The 24,145-nt window shown below is 39.4% G+C and overlaps 1 protein-coding gene across 3 annotated transcripts; it reads left to right on the forward strand.

The window, feature by feature from the left end:
• The first annotated feature begins 977 nt into the window (after positions 1 to 977).
• Positions 978 to 21,114, forward strand: TTLL1 (tubulin tyrosine ligase like 1). 3 transcript variants are annotated; one of them, XM_040595541.1, is made up of 11 exons: positions 993 to 1,094; positions 5,191 to 5,315; positions 5,583 to 5,715; positions 7,521 to 7,729; positions 9,564 to 9,744; positions 10,861 to 10,995; positions 11,164 to 11,272; positions 14,528 to 14,671; positions 16,486 to 16,572; positions 17,740 to 17,903; positions 19,929 to 21,114. In XM_040595541.1, exons 3-11 carry the CDS (start codon positions 5,603 to 5,605, stop codon positions 20,056 to 20,058), a joined length of 1,272 nt encoding a protein of 423 aa, XP_040451475.1. In that variant the 5' UTR covers positions 993 to 1,094; positions 5,191 to 5,315; positions 5,583 to 5,602; the 3' UTR covers positions 20,059 to 21,114. The 3 variants fall into 3 exon arrangements, with proteins under 3 accessions (XP_040451474.1, XP_040451475.1, XP_040451476.1); XM_040595540.1 differs by lacking the exon at positions 5,191 to 5,315 and having other exon boundaries at positions 978 to 1,094; XM_040595542.1 differs by lacking the exons at positions 993 to 1,094; positions 5,191 to 5,315 and adding an exon at positions 1,112 to 1,233.
• The last annotated feature ends 3,031 nt before the right edge of the window (positions 21,115 to 24,145 follow it).

Raw genomic sequence — 24,145 nt, forward strand, 5'->3', positions numbered from 1 at the left:
CTGTATACCAGCATACTGCAAACTGCATATTTAAATTACCATCTTGATGGATCTATTTTTTTAATATGTAATTTGTCTTACAGAATGAATTATTTACCTTTATTTTTTCTTCAGAGACTCTTCAAATTTCTGGAGTTCATTATGTAATACCTTATTGTTTTATATTGAGTCTATCACAAAATGTCAGTAACCTTAATATCTATCAGGTGTTTTAACATCATCTCTCATTTTGGAAGGAATTTTGTATGCAGGCATGAGGTTCTCTACAGGCACTAATGCTGTGACTTCTTAGGTAGTATTTCTCTCACCCAGTTTTCACTGCAGGTTATAGTTGATCATTTTGAGGAAAATTTGCACACTTCCTCAACAGTATCAATACAAAAAAAAGCTATTCCTACGGCCACATGGTGGTGGGCCTCTTGGCACCTGACGAGCTTCAAGGGGACTTCAAGGGGACTTCAGCTTCAGCATCTGAAGTGACCCTGGGTTTTTTTTTAGGTATTCTGGTAACATCCAGGCAGGTTTTGTCATGCTATGACCTTCCGTAAACCTCCGTTTACTCATGATCAGATGTTTATCAGGGACTTTTTTACTGAGGAAGGGGCAGGCCGAGGCCACAGAGGCTTAAAGATCAAAACGGCCCCGGTCCCCGCAGTCCGGTTTCAGGACCCTCCCGTCACGCTCACAGCATGCCCCTTTCCTTCGGGGCCTGCGGCGAGTCCCGGGCCCGCCAGCACCCTCCGCACCCCTCCTCCCTCGCAGCGCGGCTGCCAGCCCAGCCCCCAGCAGGGTAGCACGCCCAGGCCTCCCCGCCGCGGACACAAGATGGCCGCCGGCCGCGCCGGGATGTGCAGCCCCTCGCGCTCCCGGGGCGGGGCCGCTCTGCGTCTCCCTGGCAACCGAGCACCGGCCGCCGCCTCCGCCCCGGAAGTCCCGCCCTCGGCGCGTGGCGGTTGCTAAGGAGCGGCAGCGGAAGGGGCGGGGGCAGGGCGCTGGCCGGGGCCGCGCCGCGGAGCCGCCGGCGGGGGCGATGGGAGCGGTCGGTGGGGACGGCTGGGCGTGACGGGGAGCCGCGGCCGCCTCTCTGGCGGCAGGTGAGCGCGGGGGCGCGGGTTGCGGCGTCCCACACTCACGGCGCTCGACTTCCCTTCCTTTCCCTCCCCTCCCGGGACTATCGCGACAGCTGAAGATTCCTGTGGGATCGCGACACGTGCTGAGAGATGGAGGGGGGAGGTAGTCGTCTCGTCCAGCTTCCGCTCTGGGACGAGTGGCGGCAAAGCCAGTCGTGGTCGGCCTCTTCGTGCGGCTGTCGCGACATGGCGCGTCGCGGTGCGGGTGAGGCGTTGGTGCAGGCCCGAGCCCGGCTGCCTCCCCCGCGGCGGCTGCTGCTCCCTCGGCCCCGCCAGCCCCGCGGTGCGGCCTCTCGGCCCGCGGCTCCTTTCCATCCCTGACGGTTTGGGAGCCGCTGTGGCAGGGCCTCCCGGCCTCCCCTGGCGGCACAGCCGCGTCAGCCCAGCGGGATCTTGCAGTGATTGCCTTCATAACGAACCGCAGTTAGCTTTCAGCTGCTAGAAGCGAGCAGAGCTCGTCAGACACCGGCACCGCTCACTGGTGCTTGGTTTTGTGGTGTGGAAAGGTGGCCCGTGAGCAGCACGGGTAGCCCCGGCAGTGGCGGTAACCACGGCCAGGATGCCTTTGGATCTCACCATCACCTCATGAATTTGTGCCAGGCAGGAGACCCTTGCCTTGGATGAGGCTGCTGCCAGCCGCCCTTACGTGTATGTGCTGCCCCTGGGACCAGGCTGGGTGGCAAAGACAGCGTTTCGGGAGGCGTCAAGCCTGCTGAGCCTGTACTGTGTACTTGCTGTCCCCCAGTAGGAGGTCTGGTGCTCTGGGAAGGATTTGACTTACTGCACCCTTACCCTGCTGTACAGAGGCTGGGGCTGTGTTCTGCAGGTCTTTTGACATTGACAGAACCTAAGGATCTCAGCTGAGCAGAAGTTTGAATGCATGGTTATCTCATGCAATTTCATCAAGTTATCTAGAATACCTAATTGCAGATTGAAGGGTTTCTGTAGAAAATTTATTGTACAAAAATTATATTATTGAAAATAAGAAGATTTTGGTACAACTTAATAAAAGTTGTTTTTTATGGCTCTTTGTTTGTGGGTTTCAGTAATCAAATTATATAAAATCAGGAAGTTTATTTACAGGACAGTTAAACATCATCTGAGATTATCAAACTGTCCACATAAACTAAGGACTAATTTTCAGTCTGCTGTTGTATTGCTATCTTTTCAATCCTCCTGTAGTGGGATGGATCTATAATACCTAAAGTTCCCAAAACAGGAAAATAATGACACTCTTATAATTTTTCTTTTTTTTTTCCCCAATTTTTAGCTTTGGTTTGGTTTTAGCTCACCTTCCTGTGTGCGAGTCCTCTGTTGAATTGTCTCTGGCTTCTGAAATAGAACAGTGCCGTCTCTGGGAGTCATGGAGCAGTCCCACCTGCTACCACAAAATCCACTTACAGGATCAGTACATGCAGTCTTTCAGGGTTCCTTGCCATAGGATGTGTAGCATGAGTTGAAATCTCTTTATAAAGCATCCACTAGAAAGGAAGCTGTGACAGCTGTTGCATGCCAGGGTAGAAATGAGGTTGCATCATTAGAAGTGCTGGCAAAGTAGCCCCTGCTTGTGGCAGTGCACTCAGTCTCTTAATCTTTGCTAGGCGGCAGCTACGTGTGTCTATAAAGAAAGAGGCACAGGCAGCTACATTTGTCTGATGTAGTATTTCTGGAAGAACAAGCCCTGAGGGCAGCTGTAGCTTGTGTACTAAGGCTGCTGGAGCTAGGCACACTTGGGAAGTAGGGAGACAGATCAAGGAGTCACATAAGAGAGAAATGGGTATAGCTTTGGGGCTGGGTGTTGGTAAACCTAATGCGGTAGCTTGGACATGTGGATGACAAGTTTTAAGGCCTTTTGAAAATTTTATGTTGTGTTTTGTTAATGCTATTGTAGCGTATAACACATTTCCTTTTGAAGGGGTGATCCTGTTCCAACAACAAGATGGGGTGTGGTACTAGTGAGTCACTAGTTGTGAATCATACATACTTCAATACAAATAAATGGGTCCCTTTGTTTCATTTATGTTTGTTTTGGTAGTATCTGGAAGCCCCAGAGAAAGATCATGACCTTGCAGAACCAGGTGTTGTATAAGCACGCACAAAAAGGCAGACCCTGAGCCTTCATATACTTTCTTCTGTCTATTTAAGCTTGATTTCAACTTTTTTAACCAATATGAATAAAATTGCGTGTCTAAAACTCTTTACAATTAAAGTCTAATAGTAAACATTTCTGCCTTGTGGAATTTGGCAGTTGAAGCAGTTTAGGAAGGAAAAGGTGGAGCAGTATGTAATGGGCTATGCCTCCCAGAACGGTGGCACTGTGGGGGTGTTAACTTGCTGGCAAATGTACATCTCCATATCTAGTCCTGGAAACTGAAGACTCCTTGAATTCCAGTCCAGTGACTTAGTTGCAGAAATTGTATTAACTACATTCATTACTTATTTGCATTAATTATGGCACTGCATTAGTAAAGGTGATTTGAAGTTTTAATTGACTTTTCAGTGGAAAATCATATGGAGAGGGAGCAGTAGATGGGGTGTGTGTGTGTGTGTAACTGTACCCTCTCCCACTCCCTTGCATGGGAATCTGCTTTTGGCTCAAAGGGATTTTCTTTTTGCACTTTGCACTTCTCTGCAGCTGGTTTCCATGAAACATAACTGAAGATTCACTAGGCTGCAACTGCAAAACTAGTTTGTGGAATGAACTGCAGAAAGACTAAACAGCAACACTGAGACAGCTTATGAGAGCTGTCTACCCTTGACTTTATCGGTTATTATCATTTGCCCATGAATATGTTGGCTTGCTTAATATTGTATATTAATTCAAGCCTAGCTCCTGGGAGGCTGGACTTCACCACTTAGAGATGGGGTAAATAGGTTCACTGTGTAGTGTTCTGTCCACATCAACTGGCTTCTAGGCTTTTGTCTCTAGGCTGTGTATGCACAAAGGATTACATGCTTTAATTCATGTTTCTTTGCCCACATATTCATTGATATTACATTAATGCATGATATGAGGCACCGTGTGAAAGGAATTTCTCCAAACAGCCCTTGTAAAGGAGGGGTGCAAGTGTGTGAGTGCCTGCTGCTGATGCACTTCAGAGAGGTAGCAGTTGTGGGTGCTGGGCTTGTCTGCACTCCTCCTTCGGTGCATTTGGTGTGCATTTCCCACTTTGCTAGATTTGGCTGTCTTTCTCAAAACAAAAGCACAAGGATATAGCACAATGTGTCAGAGGATTGACAAAAGTAATCTGAGCCCCCAGAACAAGGCTGAGTGAGTTGAGTGGAGGGTTATCAAGGTGTTCAGGGACCTGAAGAACTTGTCTGGTGAGGAGAAGCTGGGGGAACTGTATTTCTTCAGCCTGGAGAAGAGTTGGCTCTGGGGTCACATGATAGCTGCCTGCCTGTACCTATGAGGAGGTTATAAAACAAACAGATCCAGGCTCTTAAGTGTGGGAAGGGTAGGAGGATGAGAGAGAGAACAGGCGTCAGCTGAAAGGGGAGAGGTTCAGAATATATGAAAAAATACGTGGAAAAAAAATACTTTCCCCCATGAGGACAGTCAAGCAGTGAGACAGGACACCCAGAGCAGTGGTGCTATCTCTGTCTTTGGAGGTTTTCAAAACGTGGCTGGATAGAGCAACCTGGTCTGACCCCATAGCTCACCCTGCACTGAGCAGGAGGCTGGGCAAGAGACCTCCTAAGGTGGCTTCCAGCCAGAGTGGTTGTGTGTGATCCTAACAGGAAAGGCTGATCTGGACAAGTGAGAAATCTAATGTAGAAAGTGACATCTAGGTGTCATGAGTTGAAATGCAGCTTGTAAGCGCTGTTCTGACAACCTTAGGTTTGGGAAATCCTGTTGTCAAGGGTTTAATGATACCAGTTTATCCATATCTCCCCCATCTAGAGCAGTACACAAAATCATGGCTGCATGTAACACAGAGAAGATAACACAAAGCTGGTAATGTTACTTCGGTTCCCTTCCTTGTGGTATATCTTGACAGAGCATGTGAGGGATTTCTCTTGGAAATATTTTTCTTCTTTTTTTTTTCTTTTTCTGCAGTCACTAAGTGATCCACATGAACTCTCCTACTTCAAAACAAAGCAAAAAAAGTATATGCATGTTAAGTCTTGGTTAAAAATAATAAATTGTCTGTGCTCTACACTTGGTTTTGTAAACATTACCTGGTAAGTGTACGATAGTAATTTCTGTCAGTGTATTTAAGGCGAGTGTTAAATGTCCTTGTAACTAGTATTCTTGTTTGCAGTTGTCTAGTTGACAAATGCAAGGTTTCAGTCTGAACCTAAGATGTTATTTTCCTTTAATTTTAAATTTACTTCTATCATATTTATGTTAAAGTTCTTTTTAGATGCCACTTTTCTTCTGCTTTGACTTTCCTGGTTTCTATTCTCTTGTTTTCAACTTAACGTCTTTAAACTTCTCTTTATTAACAGGTTGATTCTGCTTTAGGATAATGGCAGGAAAAGTAAAGTGGGTAACTGACATTGAAAAATCTGTTCTAATAAACAACTTTGAAAAAAGAGGCTGGATTCAGGTGGCAGAAAATGAAGACTGGAATTTTTATTGGTAAGTACATTAAAAATACCGATTTCTAAATTTGTGAAGTGTTTTAATATCTCAGGTTAATGTCATTAATAATATAACAAAATGCATATTGAAAAGTGAAAGACGCAGGAATTGCCACTGATTTACTGCAGTGCTCCTAAGAGTGTAACGCTGTTTCGTTGCTTCTGTAATTTCTTAGGCTGTTGCTGGCCTACTGTGTAGATTTGCAGTGGTAGATTCCTGTATCTGTGCAGGCCTGCTAAAGTCGTTGGGGTTCCTCAGGGCAGAAGGTCCCATCTGCATGGATCTATTCCCATGCTGCTGATCTCATGTATCTTTGTAGTTTGCCAAAGGTTTTGTCAGGGAGTGGAAAGTCAGTGACCTAGCAAGATATCGATCACTTCTGGGAATACCAATTGTAAAAAGCCTAGGGGAAAGGCTGTGCTCAGTGGTTTTTTTGCTTTGAAATCTGATACCTGATTTTATTTATTTTTTTTTGTTGTATGTAGTAAGCAGAATTTTTCATTTACTGTTGGAGGGGATTTGTGGTGTGAGGGGAATCTTTCAATATATCTTTTACTAAAATTTTCTGACACCATTAGGGAAATAATCCCAAGAGTACGCAGTTCCAATATATGATAAAATATTCTTTTATCAGTGTCACGGAGGCTTGCCCTCTTACCAGAGTCTAGGCTCCTGTAACAAAGGCCTTAAGCATGGTACTTGACTTCTCCTTCATGATGATTTATATGCAGACTCATTATTCAGCGTTTCAATACTGAGAGTGATGGTGCAATTAAACCAAGAAAATGGTGAAAGGATGAGAGTAAATAATCTAGCTTTTTATTTGACATTTGTCTAATATAAAATGGTGAAATGCTGTCCTAGAATGCAGTAGTCCATTAATTGGCAGAAACAATACTCTTCAAGTAAACCAAACAATTTAAATTGTCCCTTTCAAATGCGACAGAATGGCAGTTTGTGCTGCCAGTTATACCCTTTGTGAACCACTTATTTAAATGGGTAGGAATCTAGTAATCTGCTCATGCTTTTGGAATGTGGTTGGGGGGAGTGGGGGAACAGGGCACTCATGGAAACTGTTGTGTGACTGGTTGTTTTGTTTTGTTTCTTTTTTTTTCCTCCTGAAGTGATAATGTAGCCGATTGTGGCATTCAGGAAATAAATTTCCAGTGTGAGACATCTAATACAGAAAATTCTTCGTATCTATGGCCCTGCTCTTATCTTCTGTGAAAAAATGAAGTATATAACTGGATTTGATAACTTTGTCACTTCAGCCCTCTGATCTAGCATTTACAGGTGTTTTTAGCAAGATCTCTAAGCATATGAATTGAAAACAGTGATTCAAAGTCCTTTACAATCCAAATAGCAAGGTAGTCAGTAGGAGGTTGTTTTTGTGGCTTTGTTTAAGAGGAAAGCTGGGTTTCCAGAGAGTGAAGTAACAGAGAGCAGAGTAAGAAGGATGCTTCTGTAGCATTTGGGTGCACATCAGTCATTTTTAGGCCCTGCTGGGCCTTGACCTGTCTATCAACAAGCTGCAGTCCAGTAGGGCCAAGTTGTCATCTTCCTTTCCTCACTTTCTGTGCCAATTTCAGTAGTAGTAGAGACTGGTATAACCTCTGGCAGGATTTCATTAGTTTTTCTAATAGAAGTTTAGGATATGTTGGATTGTCACTGCAGTAAAATATTGTACTATAAAGAGAAATGAGAGGGAGAAAAGATGAGGTGAATATAACAAATATTTCAACTTTGTCCTCCTGAATTGTTTTTCTTGGGAGAAATCATTTGGCATCTGTTTTTGCTTTCAGGATGAGTGTACAAACTATCAGAAATGTTTTCAGTGTGGAAACTGGTTACCGTCTCTCTGATGACCAAATTGTCAATCATTTCCCAAACCACTATGAGCTGACCAGAAAAGATTTGATGGTAAAAAATATCAAGCGGTATAGAAAAGAACTTGAGAAAGAAGGAAGTCCTCTTGCAGAAAAGGATGAAAATGGGAAATATATTTATTTGGGTATGTGGTTCTCGTTACAGCATTAATCTTTTTTCTTACATAGTCAGTAACCTGGAATTGACCTAGCTTTTCTGTGCATAAAGCACTGAGCCTCTGAAGCATTAGAACATTAAAGTGACTATCTTGAAATGCTCTGTCGCTGTCAATTAAAAGAAGTGCACTTTACCTAAAATTTTTGCTGTATTCTGCAAACCTAACAGCTTTTTCTCTCTGTCTCCTCCTTTTCCTTCCCCTCAAATCTGCCATTAGAGAGTACAGAAAACATAAGAGTAGAGAAAGTGATAAAAACAGTAGTAGTGAACATTTCATATGAAATACTATATTTTCAAAGCTCTTCACAAACCTTGCTTTGAAGAATAATGGCTAATATTTTACAAATTAAAAGGGAATAGAGGGGATGCCAATAGTTCGGGGCATTTGTTTAAATTTGTTGAAATTAGACACAAAGCAGGAATAAAAGATTGAACATTTCTGTTTCCCTGTCATTACCACAGCACTAAGGCCCAATTCCTCCACTGTGTACTAGCTAGTATTCAGCAGAATTCAAGAAGGAGCACAAATCCTGTTTGTGTGCATGGAAGTCATATTTAGACTTAGTTTTGTAAGTAGTAAGGTCCTTAAAGATGACTGAACTTAACAGTGCAGCATTAGCTGAAGCAACATTGGCTGAAGTGATAATGAAATTACTGTTTTTAAATGTAAGAGTACAAAAATAGATTTGTAACTTGGTTTTTTGTGGTTGAGGGGGGGAGTCTGGAGGAGAGGTTGGTTGGGATTTTGTTGGGTTTGTTCTGATTTTGGGGTAGGGGGTTTAAATTGTTTTGAAGAGGGAACATTGTGGGATTAAGGTACTTTGCAATGAGAACTGTGGTGAAACCAAAGGGCTCTGGAACGTCAAATGAGACAGGGTTGGTATTTTTTTAATTCAAAAGGAAAAATCCATTATCTGAAAATCTTATATAGGAGCGAAAATTAAAATAAACTTTTGCAGAAAGGCTCTGGACAGCACTGAATGAACTAACACTTCAGAGCAGAAATTTGGGGGAAGTAATGACTGCTAGAAAATAAAATAAAAAGCAAAACAAAACAAACACCATCACCTGCTGCCAAAAAAACCCCCAAAACACCAAACCCAAACCAAACCAGCAATAGATCAGGAATGAGGAGACTAAAGTTATTTTGGAGGTCAGAAAGCACTGGAGTGAAACAGAGATGGGGATCTGTTGGGTTGATTTACATCTTGGGAAAGTGAAGTGAAAGCACTGTTCATCTGTGTAAGAAAGAAGCAGTTTTATATGGATGGAAATGAAGATAATCTGACAATAAAAAGCAAGAAGCCCTTTTCTTTAGATTTCAGTAAGCAGGGTAATACTGATCGTGGGAGCAAATAAGAATGACTAATGGGAGGTACATGGAAATAAGAAGTATCACATCCAAAGGGGAAGCAACATCAATGTTCACATTTTTGCATGCACAGAGGATGACAAGGTGGTTAGCAGAATAGTAAAAGCTTGACATGGGAAATTGAGAAAGTTTGATAAAGTTAAATTGGAATGGTATGTGGTACTCTAATTTCACAGCATATAAACAGAAGAAGAAAGCATTCATGTGAAATAAAATTTATTAATCTTAGCAGCATTCAATATTTTGCAATTGTTTAAGTTAAAACTAGAATTTAAATGAGATAAAAAGCAACACGAGTGTTAATGAAGGTGGATCATGCCAGACTGGAAAACTGAAAAGACAGAATTTTTTTTTTTTTAGTCTGTGTGTCACTAGCCTTTTCAGATACAGTGTCCCTAATTGTGCACTGTTTTTTTTTTCTTTAACTCAGATTTTGTTCCTGTTACTTTTATGCTTCCTGCCGATTATAATCTGTTTGTTGAAGAATTCAGAAAAAATCCCTCCAGCACTTGGATTATGAAACCTTGTGGCAAAGCTCAAGGAAAAGGAATATTTTTAATAAATAAACTCTCCCAAATTAAAAAATGGTCTCGAGATAGCAAAACATCTTCGTAAGTTCTTAACCCAAATCCTTTATTGTGCTTTCTGTAATCAGGTGAACCACATCAACATGCTAATTGTGTGATGCATGGGAAAAATATTCCAATATTATTGCTTTGTCATTATATAGTTAGTTTTGCATTTGATCTCAGTTATTATCTGACTTCCTCCTTCAAGCACATTTTAATATGAGTTGTTTTCATATGAGGAGGTACAAAGAACTGTTCGGTTAACTATTCTTTATTAAAATACTTTCAGTGTTGTTGCGGGGAAAAACTGCACAAAAATAATTGTTTTGCTTCATTGTATTAAGTAACGGGAAACCAGAGAAATCTTAACCTAAGAAATTTCAATAATTATTTTACTTAATATATATTAAGTCACTTTTTAAATTAGTACAAAGGAAGAATGCATTTATATGAAATAAATAAGTTATCCATTTAGAGCACAAAACAATACACCTCATGTTGGTGATCTACTTCCAAATGGATGAAACAGGTTAGCAGTCTATATTTTTCTCTGACTAGTAAAAGTTTTGATCATGCAACCAGTGTTAGTTTTTTTCCCTGTTGTAAAGTGACTGGCTGAATATCACTTGAGGTTGGTTTTTGGGGTGTTTTTTGCGTTTTTTTTTTTTTTACTGTTTGACTTGGAATCTGAAGAATGTCACAATCGGAAAGTTATCTTAACTTTTCACAGTGGTTTTCAATTGCACACCAAGTGTAAATACAAATATTTCAGGCGTATAAGACCTTGGCTAATGAAGGTAATGTACTAAGTACTCTTTGCTTGTCTGAACCATGCCAACCTCTAAATGCTTTCCAAGGAAAAGACTGGTTTGTAGACCTGCATTTTGAATGACTCGGTCAGCTACCCTGTTAACTTCAAAACTGAATTTAAGTGGTTAATTGATCTTATTTTATCCATTTAGTATTTTTAACTTTTTTGGTATGTGATATCTGATGCCAAGTGTGTATTATTAACCACTACAGCATTCTAGGTCTTGGCAAAAGATGCAAGATTTCAATCAATCCAAAATTTACAGACTGCTTCTAAAGAAAAAAGAGACTTTACCAGATCATATAGGTGCAATTGTCACATTCTGGAACGTGATTTGTGTTTTTCAGGTTTGTATCTCAGTCTTCCAAAGAAGCCTATGTGATTTCTCTCTATATCAACAATCCATTACTTATTGGTGGAAAGAAATTTGATCTTCGCCTATATGTTTTAGTGTCTACCTATCGTCCACTGAGATGTTACATGTAAGATTGTATATATTTGTATTTTGTTCTGAGACAATGTTTAATGTAATCAAAATAATGTTGCGCTTGTTGCACAAAGAAGTTTAACATGTACATGGTATCCTAGGATGCTCTTTTCCTTATTTCTTATTGGGGTTTAACACATGTTAATGACTTTTTGCATTTAAGGTATAAACTTGGATTTTGCCGGTTTTGCACAGTAAAATATACACCAAGTACAAGTGAATTGGATAACATGTTTGTACATCTTACAAATGTTGCCATTCAGAAACATGGGGTAAGTGTACTGAGTTCTTAGGTGCTCTTTTGTAGCAAGACTGATTTTCTGAAATTAACCCAAAAACTTGGAATAAAAAGGTTTTATTTGTCATATTCTTCATCATCTTGCAATTAAAATACTTCAGCTTGAACTTACAAATAAATTTTAGAAGACTGTAGATCAAAAGTGTGCAAGATGATGAGCTGCAGCTCTGTAATAGACTCTGGTATCTTCAGTATCGACTTGCAATAGTTGAAAGCAGGGGTTTTCTTCAAGTCTCCTGTCATTTAAATGCTAATATGCTCACTGAAGAATTGATTCTGTGAGCAGTGGAATTAATGAAGCCTGGTTCCTGTGGATTTGTATTTTATAATAGCACTTTAATAGTGGCTTCCTGATCTCTCCTTCCCCCTCTCTCCCATGCAATTAATTCAGCTTTTCTATTTCCAGCACTTATTCAGCTTTTTCCTGTTTCCCCACCCACCCTCACCTTCCTTCTGTGGGTAAGAAAGGGAATGTGCAGTTGCAGTCATGGAGAGAAATGCTTGCTAACTGGCCAGCTGGTGGCTTTCCCTTGAATGGACAAAGATGGAGTTCTGCCTGCAGAACAGTTCTGTCCTGTAATTTACCATTGACGTCCATAAGACATGTGGAAACCTGATAGCTTTGACAGCACTTCCTTATGTCAAAATAGGCTGAAATTCACCAGTGGAAGGAAAGGCTAGTGGGTCAGGGGTGACACGAACAGATGGGCATACACTATCCCTGCCCAAGCCTTGTTTCGTCAGGGAATCCACTTGATGATGATGACTGTCCCTTGTGCGTTTTTGGCGGATGTCTGTGATTTATAAACCATGCCTCTGTTACAGTAATTAAAACTCTATTGTTGCACTTCCTATTTTCATAGATTTTATTTTAAGAGTATGGAAAATAAATGTGTTATGTACATACACGCATACACTCATGCATATATATTCATACGTGTATACACACACGCACACAAAAGATACATATAATGTGTCTTAAATTGCACCCTTGCTATGTGCACCTTGTCTGTTACTGTTCTGTAAGATGTGCAGCATAACAGAACTGTTTTTACCTGGATATTCCTGTAAACAACGATGTGAATTATAAATGTCACTTATGGTGGTAGTTATAAACCAGGGTAAATCTCAAAATGTGGCACTTTTCAGTACTACAAATGTTTTCTTGCTCAGGTGCCGATTTGTGAAATGCATCAAATGCATTATGGTTTGGCAGGGCACACTGAGAATTAGTTGTGGTGAAAGCAGATCCCATACAACTTAGAGCATAAATTGTGGTGCTGTGGCCAGTAGCAGTGAAGAGGTGAGGCAGGGGATATGTTGCCTATCCCATTATTACACACCCTTTTATCTTCTCTACCACTTAAAGAATGGCTTTCAAGATTTCTTCCAAATATAAGTAGAAGTAAAATAGCGGTGAGGTCACTTTGAGAGAAGAAAGGACAATAGAAATGGTATAGAAGCAGAAGCTTAAAAATGTGGAGTCATTACTAGAGTATTTGAAAAACGTCTTATAAATTCTGAACCACTAATGTCTGTTGGGTTTTGCAGACAGAAGTGAGAGAAGCTTAATGTAGAGCCACTCCCTCCATCCTGTCTGTCCTTCTGCTTTAAATGTGTCTGTAACTTTGGGGGCACTTAGGCTGTACAGTTTTAGAAGAACCTATTTTGAATGGTCAAGTAATTTAGCAAAATTATGATGAAGTCTGGAAAAACTCTTGAAGTTCTAGCTATTAACCTCTAGTCTAAGCCCCATGTGGACCGTAGAGTGTGTTTGCACCCTACAAGCTCATGGGAAAATGTCTTTATTGACTGGCACACTTTCCAAATTAATGGGGAGAGGGAAAGAGTAAAATAAGAGGGTAAGTCAGTATACCCGTTGTAATGTTTGTGTTGGAAAATACAGTTCTAAGTCATTATTCTGCATGTGTACTGCATGTGTAATACAAACAAAACAATAGTAAGTCTTCTACTTAATTATTTTCAGTTACTGATCTTCTGTGTAGCCTGTAATATTCTACTTTGGTTTAGTATTTTAATTAAACAGCTGTGATTGTGTAAAGCTCTAACCAGTTGCAATCTCTTTTGATTTGAGTACTTGTTCTGAAATGCAAAGAGGGTTGAAATTTTTATCTCTGTTCCCTTGCTGGAATCTGGTCTCAAGAAATTCTTTTCCATGCAGCAAGTCCTGAGAACCATGTTTCAGGTCTTTATTCGTACAGTTTGGTTTTCCAAATTTACTAAGGGAAGAGCTGTAGAAAAAGCCTAAAAATAGATAGAGGCTTCTCTGACCTTGTCTTAGAAGATGACAGGTTTTGTTCCTCTGATAATTTTTCTGCTTTAGGCATTCTGTGTTTTATAATTTAGCAGGCATACAATAATTAATTTTTAGAAATGCTTAGAACCTTTTTTTAAGGGACAAAGCATTTGTCCTGAGAATTATTCAAGAGCATGTGTCTTTTCATCAGTAAGAATACCCTCAGTTTGCTATTGTCTTTCTGTTTAAAGAGAATATAGTGCAGAGCCTTGATAGCCTCTGAAAAGACAAATATAAGTTAACCTCCTTTTTATCCTGTTCTGTTTCAGTAGCATTTAGTGTTTTTTCTATATCAAAATACTGAATGACTTGAAAAAATTAACCTTTAAAAATAATTCAGGTGTCACTTCACTCACTTCACTGTCTTCTTGAATGTAACTTGTCAGTAGCACCATTAAGAAGACACAGTGTTTGCCTTTTGGGAAACAGATAAGTCACATTTTAAATAAATAAAGGCAGACAAGCACTTTCAGGTGCTGCATTTTTAAACAGCTAACTTTAGTGAAATTTAGCTGTTGTTCACTTAATTACTTTCCCCTTATCCCCAGAGGAGGAAAAAGTTCAATTCTTTCCTGTCACATTTTAAAACTTATATTTCCATATCATAAATAACATTTAACGGTAAAACCATCAAAGTACCAGTTGCTTTTTTCTTCTAAGAAGGATATTCTATTTGATTTGCAATGTGTGATATAAACATATACTATAATAAAAACAGTTGTTTCTACAGAGAGCAGTTCAAAGTAAAGCTGAAGTTTTCATAAAGCTGTAAAATAGAGTAAAAAGAATTTTCTGAGTTTGTTTTTAGAGCAATACTTGAATGTAAGTATAAGTGGGTGCTTTTTTGTAAATGAAACAAAACTGCTGAACAACTTCAAAATCTTAGACTGAATTAACTCCTTAACTCTTCAGGATGATTACAATCATATCCATGGAGGCAAGTGGACAGTGAGTAACTTACGCCTGTATCTGGAGAGCACCCGCGGAAAGGAAGTCACAAACAAATTGTTTGATGAAATTCACTGGATAATCGTGCAGTCCCTGAAGGCTGTTGCAGTAAGTACAGTTCCTGGAACACTGCCAGCGATAGCGTTACGGCTGCAGGCTTCTCATAACCATGCAAGTGAGCTTGCCATCAAACCCTCTAAAATCTGCTCCCTGCGGTTTGAATGGTGGTGTTGATGCTGATTTCTGTAATTCTGTTATCTCTTGATTTCTCTGTGCTGAGTGGATGTGAATTGTGTGTGTGTGGGGGGGGTGAGCTACCTCTACATATTGAAAAAGTGAATTAATCTGTTTCCTTGAGGACTCTGTGAACTATCTAATATGACTTGATACTGCCCTTGTGAATAGTATTAAGGTCTGCCGTGGTGTGTGATGTCATTGCAGCAATAACGTGTCATTTAAAAAATAGCTCTGGAGGACAATTCATCAAAGAAAACATAAGGCTATTAGTTCAGCAGAGTTACATAACTTACTTTCACCACTTTTATACACGAGTCAGATAGTTATCTTGAACTCTTATTTTAAAAAGGAGAAGTAGCAACCAGTCCTCTGCTTCAGTGACTTCCCAGTGTTTGGGTAGTATCCCATGATTAGATTAGAGAGCAGGTATCACTCTGTGGGTCAGCTGGGGTAACTGAAGAGTTCACCGGTGCCAAGGGTTGTCCTGTTCCCAAGTGCATGGTCCTGTCATCTCTTGTGGGTTGGTCCTGGCACCATCATGAGCTGAATCAGCTCACTCGCCCAACTGACAATTACTACCTTGTTTTATTGATGGGGTAGTGTTCTGCCAGTGTAATAAGCTGAATCACTTGACTGAAGGACCAGATGAACACCAGAATCAGCACGAGAAAGGACAAGGTCATGAAGCTGGGATCAGTGGGAGGCGGGGAGGCATGGCTTGACTGAGCCTCTGCTGTGCAGTCGTATTTGAAACCAGGTTTAAGAAGAAAAGGGACTTAACCCAAATGTTAGTATGACCTTTAAAGAAAGAGAAAAAGTGTTGAGAATTACTGAGCATGAAATGTTTTGGTCCTCTGTCTTTCTGACAGTGTAATGTAATGTAATGAGATGCTTGTTACTTCTTCCTCCTTTCACTCTCTGAAAAACTGAAAAGCTTTCCTTATTAGTCTAGGGGACTAACTATTAGTCTCACTAACCTGTTACAAAGGTTTCTTTAAAAGATCTGATGAGATTTGCGTAGAAAAAAATTCTTACTGTGCATGCTGCAAATGTTCAGCAGATGCTGGAAAACTACTGATTCTCTAGAGGATGTGCATCTAAGCACAACTTGGTCCTTGGTCTCTCTTGGCTTTTGAGATCATAGTTGACTTGAGCTAATTATAATTACAAAATGTATCTGGTGATTATTTGACCTTAAATTTCTGCATAGTTACAGCAGCAGAATAAAAGAAATGTCTTTGAATAAGTCTCCTTTTTCTGAAGTTTAAAGAATTCACAATTATGTGAAGCTGTGTTACATAACTTTAAATCTTCCCGATTTCTCCTGATGCATGCAGGAGAAATATTTAAATATTGTTTAAATATTGTTATTTCTTTTGCAAAATATGAAAACACTTTTATTTTCCTGCTGGAAGCATAATGGAAAGTTAATGTAACTTAGTACATGGCATTAATGCAATCATTCATATTGAAATATTTATTTACAGCTAGGAAAAAGTTCAGGCAGTCCTGAACTTACTAGTTAGCAAGCTTGTATCGGAGTTACAACATTGAAAACTGTTGTTTTCATAATTCATAATGTAGTCACATGTGGTTTCTAGCAAACAAGATGTGTGATCAGGGGTACTTACTGAATTGTTGATTTTAATGCATGTTCTTATCTTTTGTTTGGTTGGTTTTTTTAGCCCGTAATGAATAATGATAAACATTGCTTTGAGTGTTACGGATATGACATTATCATTGATGACAAGCTTAAACCGTGGCTGATTGAGGTAAGGTTACATGAAATACAGGGAAAAAATTCCCTTCTTATTTGAGAGGGTAAAACTTAAGCACATTTCAATGTAGTCTTTCCTCTTTTGAAACAGTATCTTTTGTTCCTCAGGTAAGTGGATTAAGAAAAGTGTTGGAAAGTAAAATAGACCATGTGATGACCAAGCTAGCTTGTGCTTTTGTTTCCTGTTTGTTTGGTGTTTCTATTTGTTTGTGGCTTTCTGTTTTGTCCTTTAAATCCAGTGCATCCATACAATCAGACTTCAGAGGCAGACTGAATGTTAGCAGCCTTATTAGATACTGTATCAGTAGCTGTTGTCATTGGCTTGATGGAGCATAATATAAAACTTAAGTTTTAAGTGCTATTAAGGCCTTCATGTTGCGGTTTGAGAGGAAAGAAAAGGGGCACACAAAGGATAATTGGGATATTTGGAAGGCTTGGGGGGTTTTCACATAAATTTCTCTGTAGTGTTTTAACTTTGAATCTGTACATTCAACATGAATTTCATCCAGGCCTCTTCCTTCTTAATCTAATTGAAAGTGGAAGATCAAAGGTAAATGGAATTTATAAAAAAAATAAATCTGCTTATGGTTCTGATACCACTTCTCCATAATAAATTTGGAACACAAGAGATACATTAAATGAACCCCAGTTTTAATTAAAACAAGGTGCATTGTAGTGCTTTGAGTAAGAGCACATACATGTTTCTCTAGCTGACAGTTTTAACGGTAGAACTCTGATTAAAAACATAAATAGAAGCTTTTTACCTAGAAGAAACCCACAGACTCCTAGATGTAACAGCTGTTGGAGTGAACTAGGCAAACTGTAAGCACTGAAATTTATGGAGTTTGTATCCATGTAAGCTTAGAAAATTAAACAAAAATCTGTGTCTTGTCTGATTATCTGTCATTTGTCTGGTGAATCTGGTCTCAACGAAAATCTTCAGGCTGACGCTGCAGACAGACAGTGGTGTGGTGCTTTTTGTTTTAAGTAAAACAAAAAATGCCCAGTGGGGAATTCCTTCCAGCGTCTGAAGAACTGAAAGACATGCTTTGAGACACTAAGTCTTAATTTCCCAAATAGTACATATAGTCATCACACATGTTTGGAGAACTACATACCACTCAAAAAATTGATGCTGACTTTTTTTTTTTTTCTTTTCTAGGTTAATGCTTCCCCTTCTCTTACTTCCAGTACTGCTAATGATCGCATCTTGAAATACAATCTTATTAATGACACACTTAACATTGCTGTGCCTAATGGGGAAATTCCAGACTGTAAATGGAATAAATCTCCACCAAAAGAGGTTCTTGGCAATTACGAAGTCTTGTAAGTTTTTTCAGTGTTCAGTATAAAGGCAAATGCTTTTCAGTCACTTCACTTTTTTAATAGGTAATGTAGACCATAGAGCTAAGTTGAACTTCATGCTTATGTGAAAAATGGGCACCAAGTACCACTTCATTTTTTTGGAGCTGCAACAGCAGTGTTTGAGATGGGGAGTGCATTAAAGCAGAGTTGTCTTGTCTCATCTCCAGAGGGAGTGTTACTTGTCTGATAAGCCCCTGCCTGCACCTTCAGAGCTTCCAGCAGCTAGATTTGAGGTTTAGAGGCAAAGAGAGTGTTTGTCTTATACTTGTAGGACATTTAAGTATAACGAGTGTAATATATAGATGGTAATTAAATAGATACAATAGCTATTTGATAAAAAATATCTGATAACTCATTATTATCACATCCATGAATTACAGAAGCCAAGAAGCATAATTTCTATGAACGGAGAGAAAAATTTTAAATTCCCCAAGCTGTATTACAAAGAGAGAAATTAAGGAGACTGAGATCTTTATACTGGAGTGTCTGAAGGATTTATCTAGGATTGATTGGTCTTATGCAGAGGAACACTGATTTAAATACTATATTGATGATACAGTTTCTCATATTTTTTGAGAAAATGTTGGGATAGGTACTCTAGCAGTAGTGATACAATTGTTCAGTGTGTCAGGAATGTGGTCATGTACATAGTTGATCCACTAGTTCATACTGATCTTAAATACTCTTTCTATATGCTAGTAGAGGCAGTTAAATATGTGTTGTCTGAATTATGATTTAAGTTTTAATGAATGTTTTACACACAGTAGCTGCAAATACCTATACAATAGTGTAAGTATTATGACTGTTCTACAAAATATTGTAGTATTATCTTTTGATAATTATAATTATGCATCTATAGCAAATTTCTGCTTGGAATTTGCACAGCAGCTGAGAGGTAAGTATATACTGAGGTTATCTGAGGCCATAATGGGTTTAGATATTTAAAGAACTACTTTTCACTGTGGTTAAGTGTTACAAAATACATGTCATCAAATGCATTTAATTTAAGCACACTGTTGTTTGTTCACCTCGTTCTTTCCCTGCTTGCTTTCTGATGCAACAGTGGAGGTTTTTAACATTGCAACTAACAATCCTCTGTTTGAAGCAATAGCTTAAGACTTTATTAAACTGCCAGCAGTCTGATGTTCCTGCTTAACAACAGACCTATGCAGTGAGGAGAAATACAGAAGTACTTGGGAAATTTCGCAACCTTAAAATTTCACAAACTCAGGAGTTTGACCAAAGCTGCCAGATGGGCCCCTCACTTCAAGAGGGACATAGAGGTGCCGGAGTGTGTCCAGAGAAAGGCAACAAAGCTGGTGGAGGGTCTAAAGCACAAGTCTTAAGAGTAGCAGCTGAGGGAACTGGAGTTCTTTAGCCTGGAGAAGAGGAGACTCAGAGGAGACCTTATTGCTGTCTACAGCTACCTGAGAGGAGGTTGTAGGCAGGTGTGGGTAAGTCTCTTCTCCCAGATAACCAGCAACAGAACAAGAGGAAACAGCCTTAAGTTACACTAGGGGAAATTTAGATTGGATGTTAGGGAAAATTTCTCCACTGAAAGGGTGGTCAAGCATTGGAACAAGCTGCCCAGGGAGGTGGTAAAATCACCATCCCTGGAGGTATTTAAAAAACAGTAGATGCGGCGCTTAGGGACGTGGTTTACTGGTGGACTTGGCAGTGCTGGGTTAATGGTTGGACTCGATCTCAAAAGTTTTTTCCAACCTAAATGATTTTATGGTTGTATGATTTGTTTCTTTTAAAAAGCAGCTGAAGATATTTCAGTTGATCTGTATTGTAACATCATGTGGTAATATATTTCCTTGAATAATAGCTGCATGTCAAACTATGCATGTGTAAACCAAAGTGTTGAACAGCTTGTATTAAATTTCAGTGCTAAATATTAAGCAAAATATAATATAGAGGACCCACTTTTATTTGTGTATTAAATAGCAGGACAAGGCATTGAACGGGTTATCTTGTTTTCAGATATGATGAAGAGATGGCACAAAGTGATGGGCCTGATCGTGACTTGCGAAGTCGTTCTGGGCAATCCACAGGAGTAAAAGGAAATCGTGCAAGAGATTCTGGAAAGCCCGTACTAACCACATGGAAGTGACAACAGAAAAAACAGCTGCACTCTTGGTAGGAGGACATCGTGAACAAAAATGCAGTTTTTTAATAAATTCCTCTATTTTGCTACATTGCATGTGGGAAATATTAAAAGAGGACAATACAGCTTTTGAGAAGAGGTGAAACAAACACTCTAAAACCAGGAACTGTACTAATATACACTGACTTGATGATTATTACAATAATATATAAAGTTTGGATATATATATTTATTTTGTGTATATATACACTTTGTATAAACTAATATTCTCTCAGTAATGATTAAGAATTTTCTTTATAAAGATGACAACTCAAAACATGCATCCTGAAAGAAACCCTTTGCTTTTCTGGATTTAATGTATTTCCTATAGTAGCCTGTCCCTAGCTCTTCCTATAATAAGTGAGCTGTGGATTCTGTAAAAGGCTGGTAGTGGTGAGTGTTAGTGTTGTCACAATGACACTTCAGATTCTTGTTAGTAAAAGATCAACTTAGAAAAAATATCAATACGTGGACTCAAGGCTATTGTCAGTTAATGCAGCTAATGATTTATAACCAATATCAAGAAACTGAAAAGCAACTTTTTCTATACGGAGGGGTTTTGTTTGTTGTTTGGTTTTTTTTAATTTCCTTCAAGTGTTTTGAGCTGCTAACTCTTTAAAGGTAGAAAGTTTCATGGACTGAGGGAGTGTTCCACATGGTATATTGATGCATTATTTCATTAGCCATTAATTTTTATTTCAAGATAATGCATGTCTGTGGAAAAACAGGCAGAACAACTACACACTGTAATAAATCTCATTGCTTGAAGCCAATGGTAAATCCTTATTTGCACCAGAACCTCTTCATGTGTTGATGCCTGTATATAAGTACAGTATCTGTATATTTTTGTATATTTTGTATGCACTACAACAAAAATATTATTGCACGTGGTAAGCTATTTCTGGTAGCGATGATAACAACAGTTGTGAAGATTAGCTACTAAAATGTATAAAGCAAAAGTTAAAAATAGGTATTTCAGTCTTCTAACAGCATAGCATATAAATAAACTGGTTGGGTCTGTGATTGGCTGTTGCTTCCACTTGCTTTTCTACCCATTATTGGGTGATTATTTATAAATGTCAATATGCAGTTCTGGTTGTCTTTATTCTCCTTCCCCCTCCTCCCTTTTTTTTTTTTTTTTTTTTTTTTTTGATGGTGTAGTACTGCAGAGAGAAAGATGAAGGAGGCTGCAAGTTGCAAATGTCCACGTAACCATAATACAGCCTAATCTGGATGCCACTAGTGCAGCAATACTCCATCTGCCTGCCACAGCAGGCTACGTGCTTTACCCTCCTACGTGGCAGGCCACTGAAGTGCATGCAAAGTAAACTTAACCTCTCCCAAAAGTTTTGAGTTCCTTGAACACGTAAACCAGACCACCTGCACCACCGAAAAAGTCAGTCCTTTTCCTGCTTTTGAAAGTCCTCCTAGAAGAGGGCAGCTGCTTGCAAACTGGAGTCTTTGGGACAGTTGGTGCTGATGACTCTCAAGTCTGAACACAATCTGGCAAGAGCAGTTTGGGCTGGGGAGGGAGGGCAGACGTGGGCTGGGCTGACCAATATCCTTACACAGGATCTGGGATTCATCCTTGCAGTAAAGGATGTATTGCATGTAGACAGAATGAGTCACTCCAAGTGTAACCCTCATCTTTATTAATCTTCTATGTTCCATTAAAGTAAGGACAAAAATCCAACTGGCTCTCGTGTCTTCAGACCTGAATCTACAAAAGCATACTCAAGTTGGCTCTTGAAATACAGCTGAGAAAAGATGATTACTGTGGGGTATTAAAGCTCATCTGAATTTCAGGATTCATAGTTGTTGGGGTTTTGTGTTTGGTTTGGCTTTTTTTTTTTTTTTTTTCCTTCCCCAGTTCCCAAGTATGAGTCTTGCTTGTATGTTTGAACCTGGACAGTTAACCTACTCTTAAGGGGATATGTGGTCAGATATTAAGTGTTGATTTAATGATGTGATATTTAGTGAGCAGATGCTTCCAGCTTTACCCCCAGCTGCCTGTTGGGGGTAAAGTAGGAAGTGGTGACAGCCTTAGGAACTATGAGACTGTAGTAAATAGTGTTTACAGTGTGGTCATGTTCCTTACAGACAAGCAACACAAGGATACTCTTGATAGAAGGAAAATGGTGCTTTCTTACACTTTTGTTTCCACTGCTTGTAATTAATTTCTTGTTCTGTCGTAACAGTAGCACTAGCAAGGATGGCTACAGTAGAATGATTACTCCTTCACTTTATCTTTATTCCTGTTTGTGCAGCCTGTGCTGGCTGGACTTTATAGGGAAGAGGTATACTGAGAAATGCAGATTCTGGTAAAAAAGTCAACTTCACACTGTTACTTTTTGAGTATGTAGAAGTCCTAACATACTAACTGAGCTGCAGTAACTTTCAGTCTCCTTTTTGATAAGGCTTAATGTGAAAGCAAAACCAGGTCTGGGTTATTAGAATTTATTGCAGTAGAAGGCCTTGGAGACTTAATCCAGGGGTTACTCTTTAGCTGTAATTTCACCATGAACTAAAAACTATGGTAGCATCTAAATAATCTTGTTCTTCCAAACCTGTTGGTAGGTGGTACTCTGTGTTGGCAATGGTGTCTTTTCAGCCAGGCAATGAGTTGCACTGGGGCCTCCAGAACACAGACATTGGCAAGTCAGAATAGGAATGGCACTACCTGTAATACTACTAATACTGAATATTCTTATTTAATTTTGGGGTTTTTTTCTAATGGCTTGGAAAGGGTCAACTTGTTTGAGCTTGTACTCTTACTACTCAGTATAGTAATGCATCTCTTCCTGTCTTGCCTTCTGAAAAATTGTCATCATGTTAAATCAGTGGAAATCTTACTATTGGTTTCAAAGAATAAGGATTTCTGTCCCAGTGTGTGGCAGATAGTGTTCAGAGCCAGGTTGGATGGGGCTTTGAGCAACCTGATCTAGTGGAAGGTGTCCCTACCCATGGCAAAGGGGTTGGAACTAGATGATCTTTACGGTCTTTTCCAACCCAAACCATTCTATGATTCTGTGGTTCACATACAGTATTTGCAGAGCAGTGTTTTATATGGAAAATATTTTTTCTAACAGTGCTATCAGTTTGAAACAAGCAAATCTTTTCCTCTGGCCACTGTAGTATTGGGAAATCATATTTCAGACACTTCCCTTGAGGATGAAATATCTCTTTAAAATATCTAATAAATTATCATTACTACCTCAAAATCAAAATATTGAAGTATTACTAATTGGGAGGAGAAAAAAAGAAAAAAGCCTCGATAGGAGTCCTTGTCTATGCAGTACTTAATCTCAGAACTAGAATTTAGACTTCCAGTGTTGATGTCCTATTTTATGCAGTTATATCTCCAACTATCGTATTGCTAGTAATTTCATCCTGCTGACCCAGACATGAATTCAGTAATGCAATGTTCTTTAAAGAGCGAGAAGTCAAAGACGCTGCAGATAGAGACCCTCTCTTCCTGGTATCATTCCACTTTCTTTTTAAAAACAATAGACTACTGATTAGATACATCAGGCTGCTTTCTCCTCATTTGCTTTTCCAACAGGCTTTTTGCAGAGGTTGAAGTTTAAAGGCCTATACTGTATTTTCACTTTCAATACATGAAAAACCTACATATGCAAAGGGAGTTTTTAAGAACCAAAACTGAAATAAAGTGAAAATCTAGGTGACTAATACTGGCTTTCTGATTATCAGTAACAAACCAACCCAAACAAACCTGTAAGCAAGCAGAAAGTCTTCCTCTTCTGTGAAGAACTTGAGGCTTCAGGTAAGTAGAATGTTCTTGATTGAGGAAAGGGTCATGTTCCATGTTAGCTGGAATGAGAGCTTGCTCTGTGCATGAAGCAGCTTGCCTGCAGACTCAGAAACCGGAGGAAGACAAGGAAAAAAAAGTAGTCAAAGGTAATAATTCTGGGGGAGGAGGAGAGTTGTCTGTGGATATCACCCTGTGAGGTGCTTGTTTGTACATGGCCTTGAAAGGTAAAGATGAAAATCTGGTAAGGAGGAAGAAAAACTGGAAATGAAAACTTCAGTTGCC

The sequence above is a fragment of the Falco naumanni genome, chromosome 5, assembly GCF_017639655.2.
Source record: "Falco naumanni isolate bFalNau1 chromosome 5, bFalNau1.pat, whole genome shotgun sequence".
In the NCBI taxonomy this organism is placed as follows: Eukaryota; Metazoa; Chordata; class Aves; order Falconiformes; family Falconidae; genus Falco; species Falco naumanni.

Bases quoted from the DNA above. Each gene is read 5' to 3' on its own strand.
- TTLL1 (XM_040595540.1), top strand. From the start codon at position 5,603: ATGGCAGGAAAAGTAAAGTGGGTAACTGACATTGAAAAATCTGTTCTA. The intron at 5,716-7,520 runs GTAAGTACATTA...TTTTGCTTTCAG, and splicing joins GAAGACTGGAATTTTTATTG to GATGAGTGTACAAACTATCA. The intron at 10,996-11,163 runs GTAAGATTGTAT...TTTGCATTTAAG, and splicing joins CGTCCACTGAGATGTTACAT to GTATAAACTTGGATTTTGCC.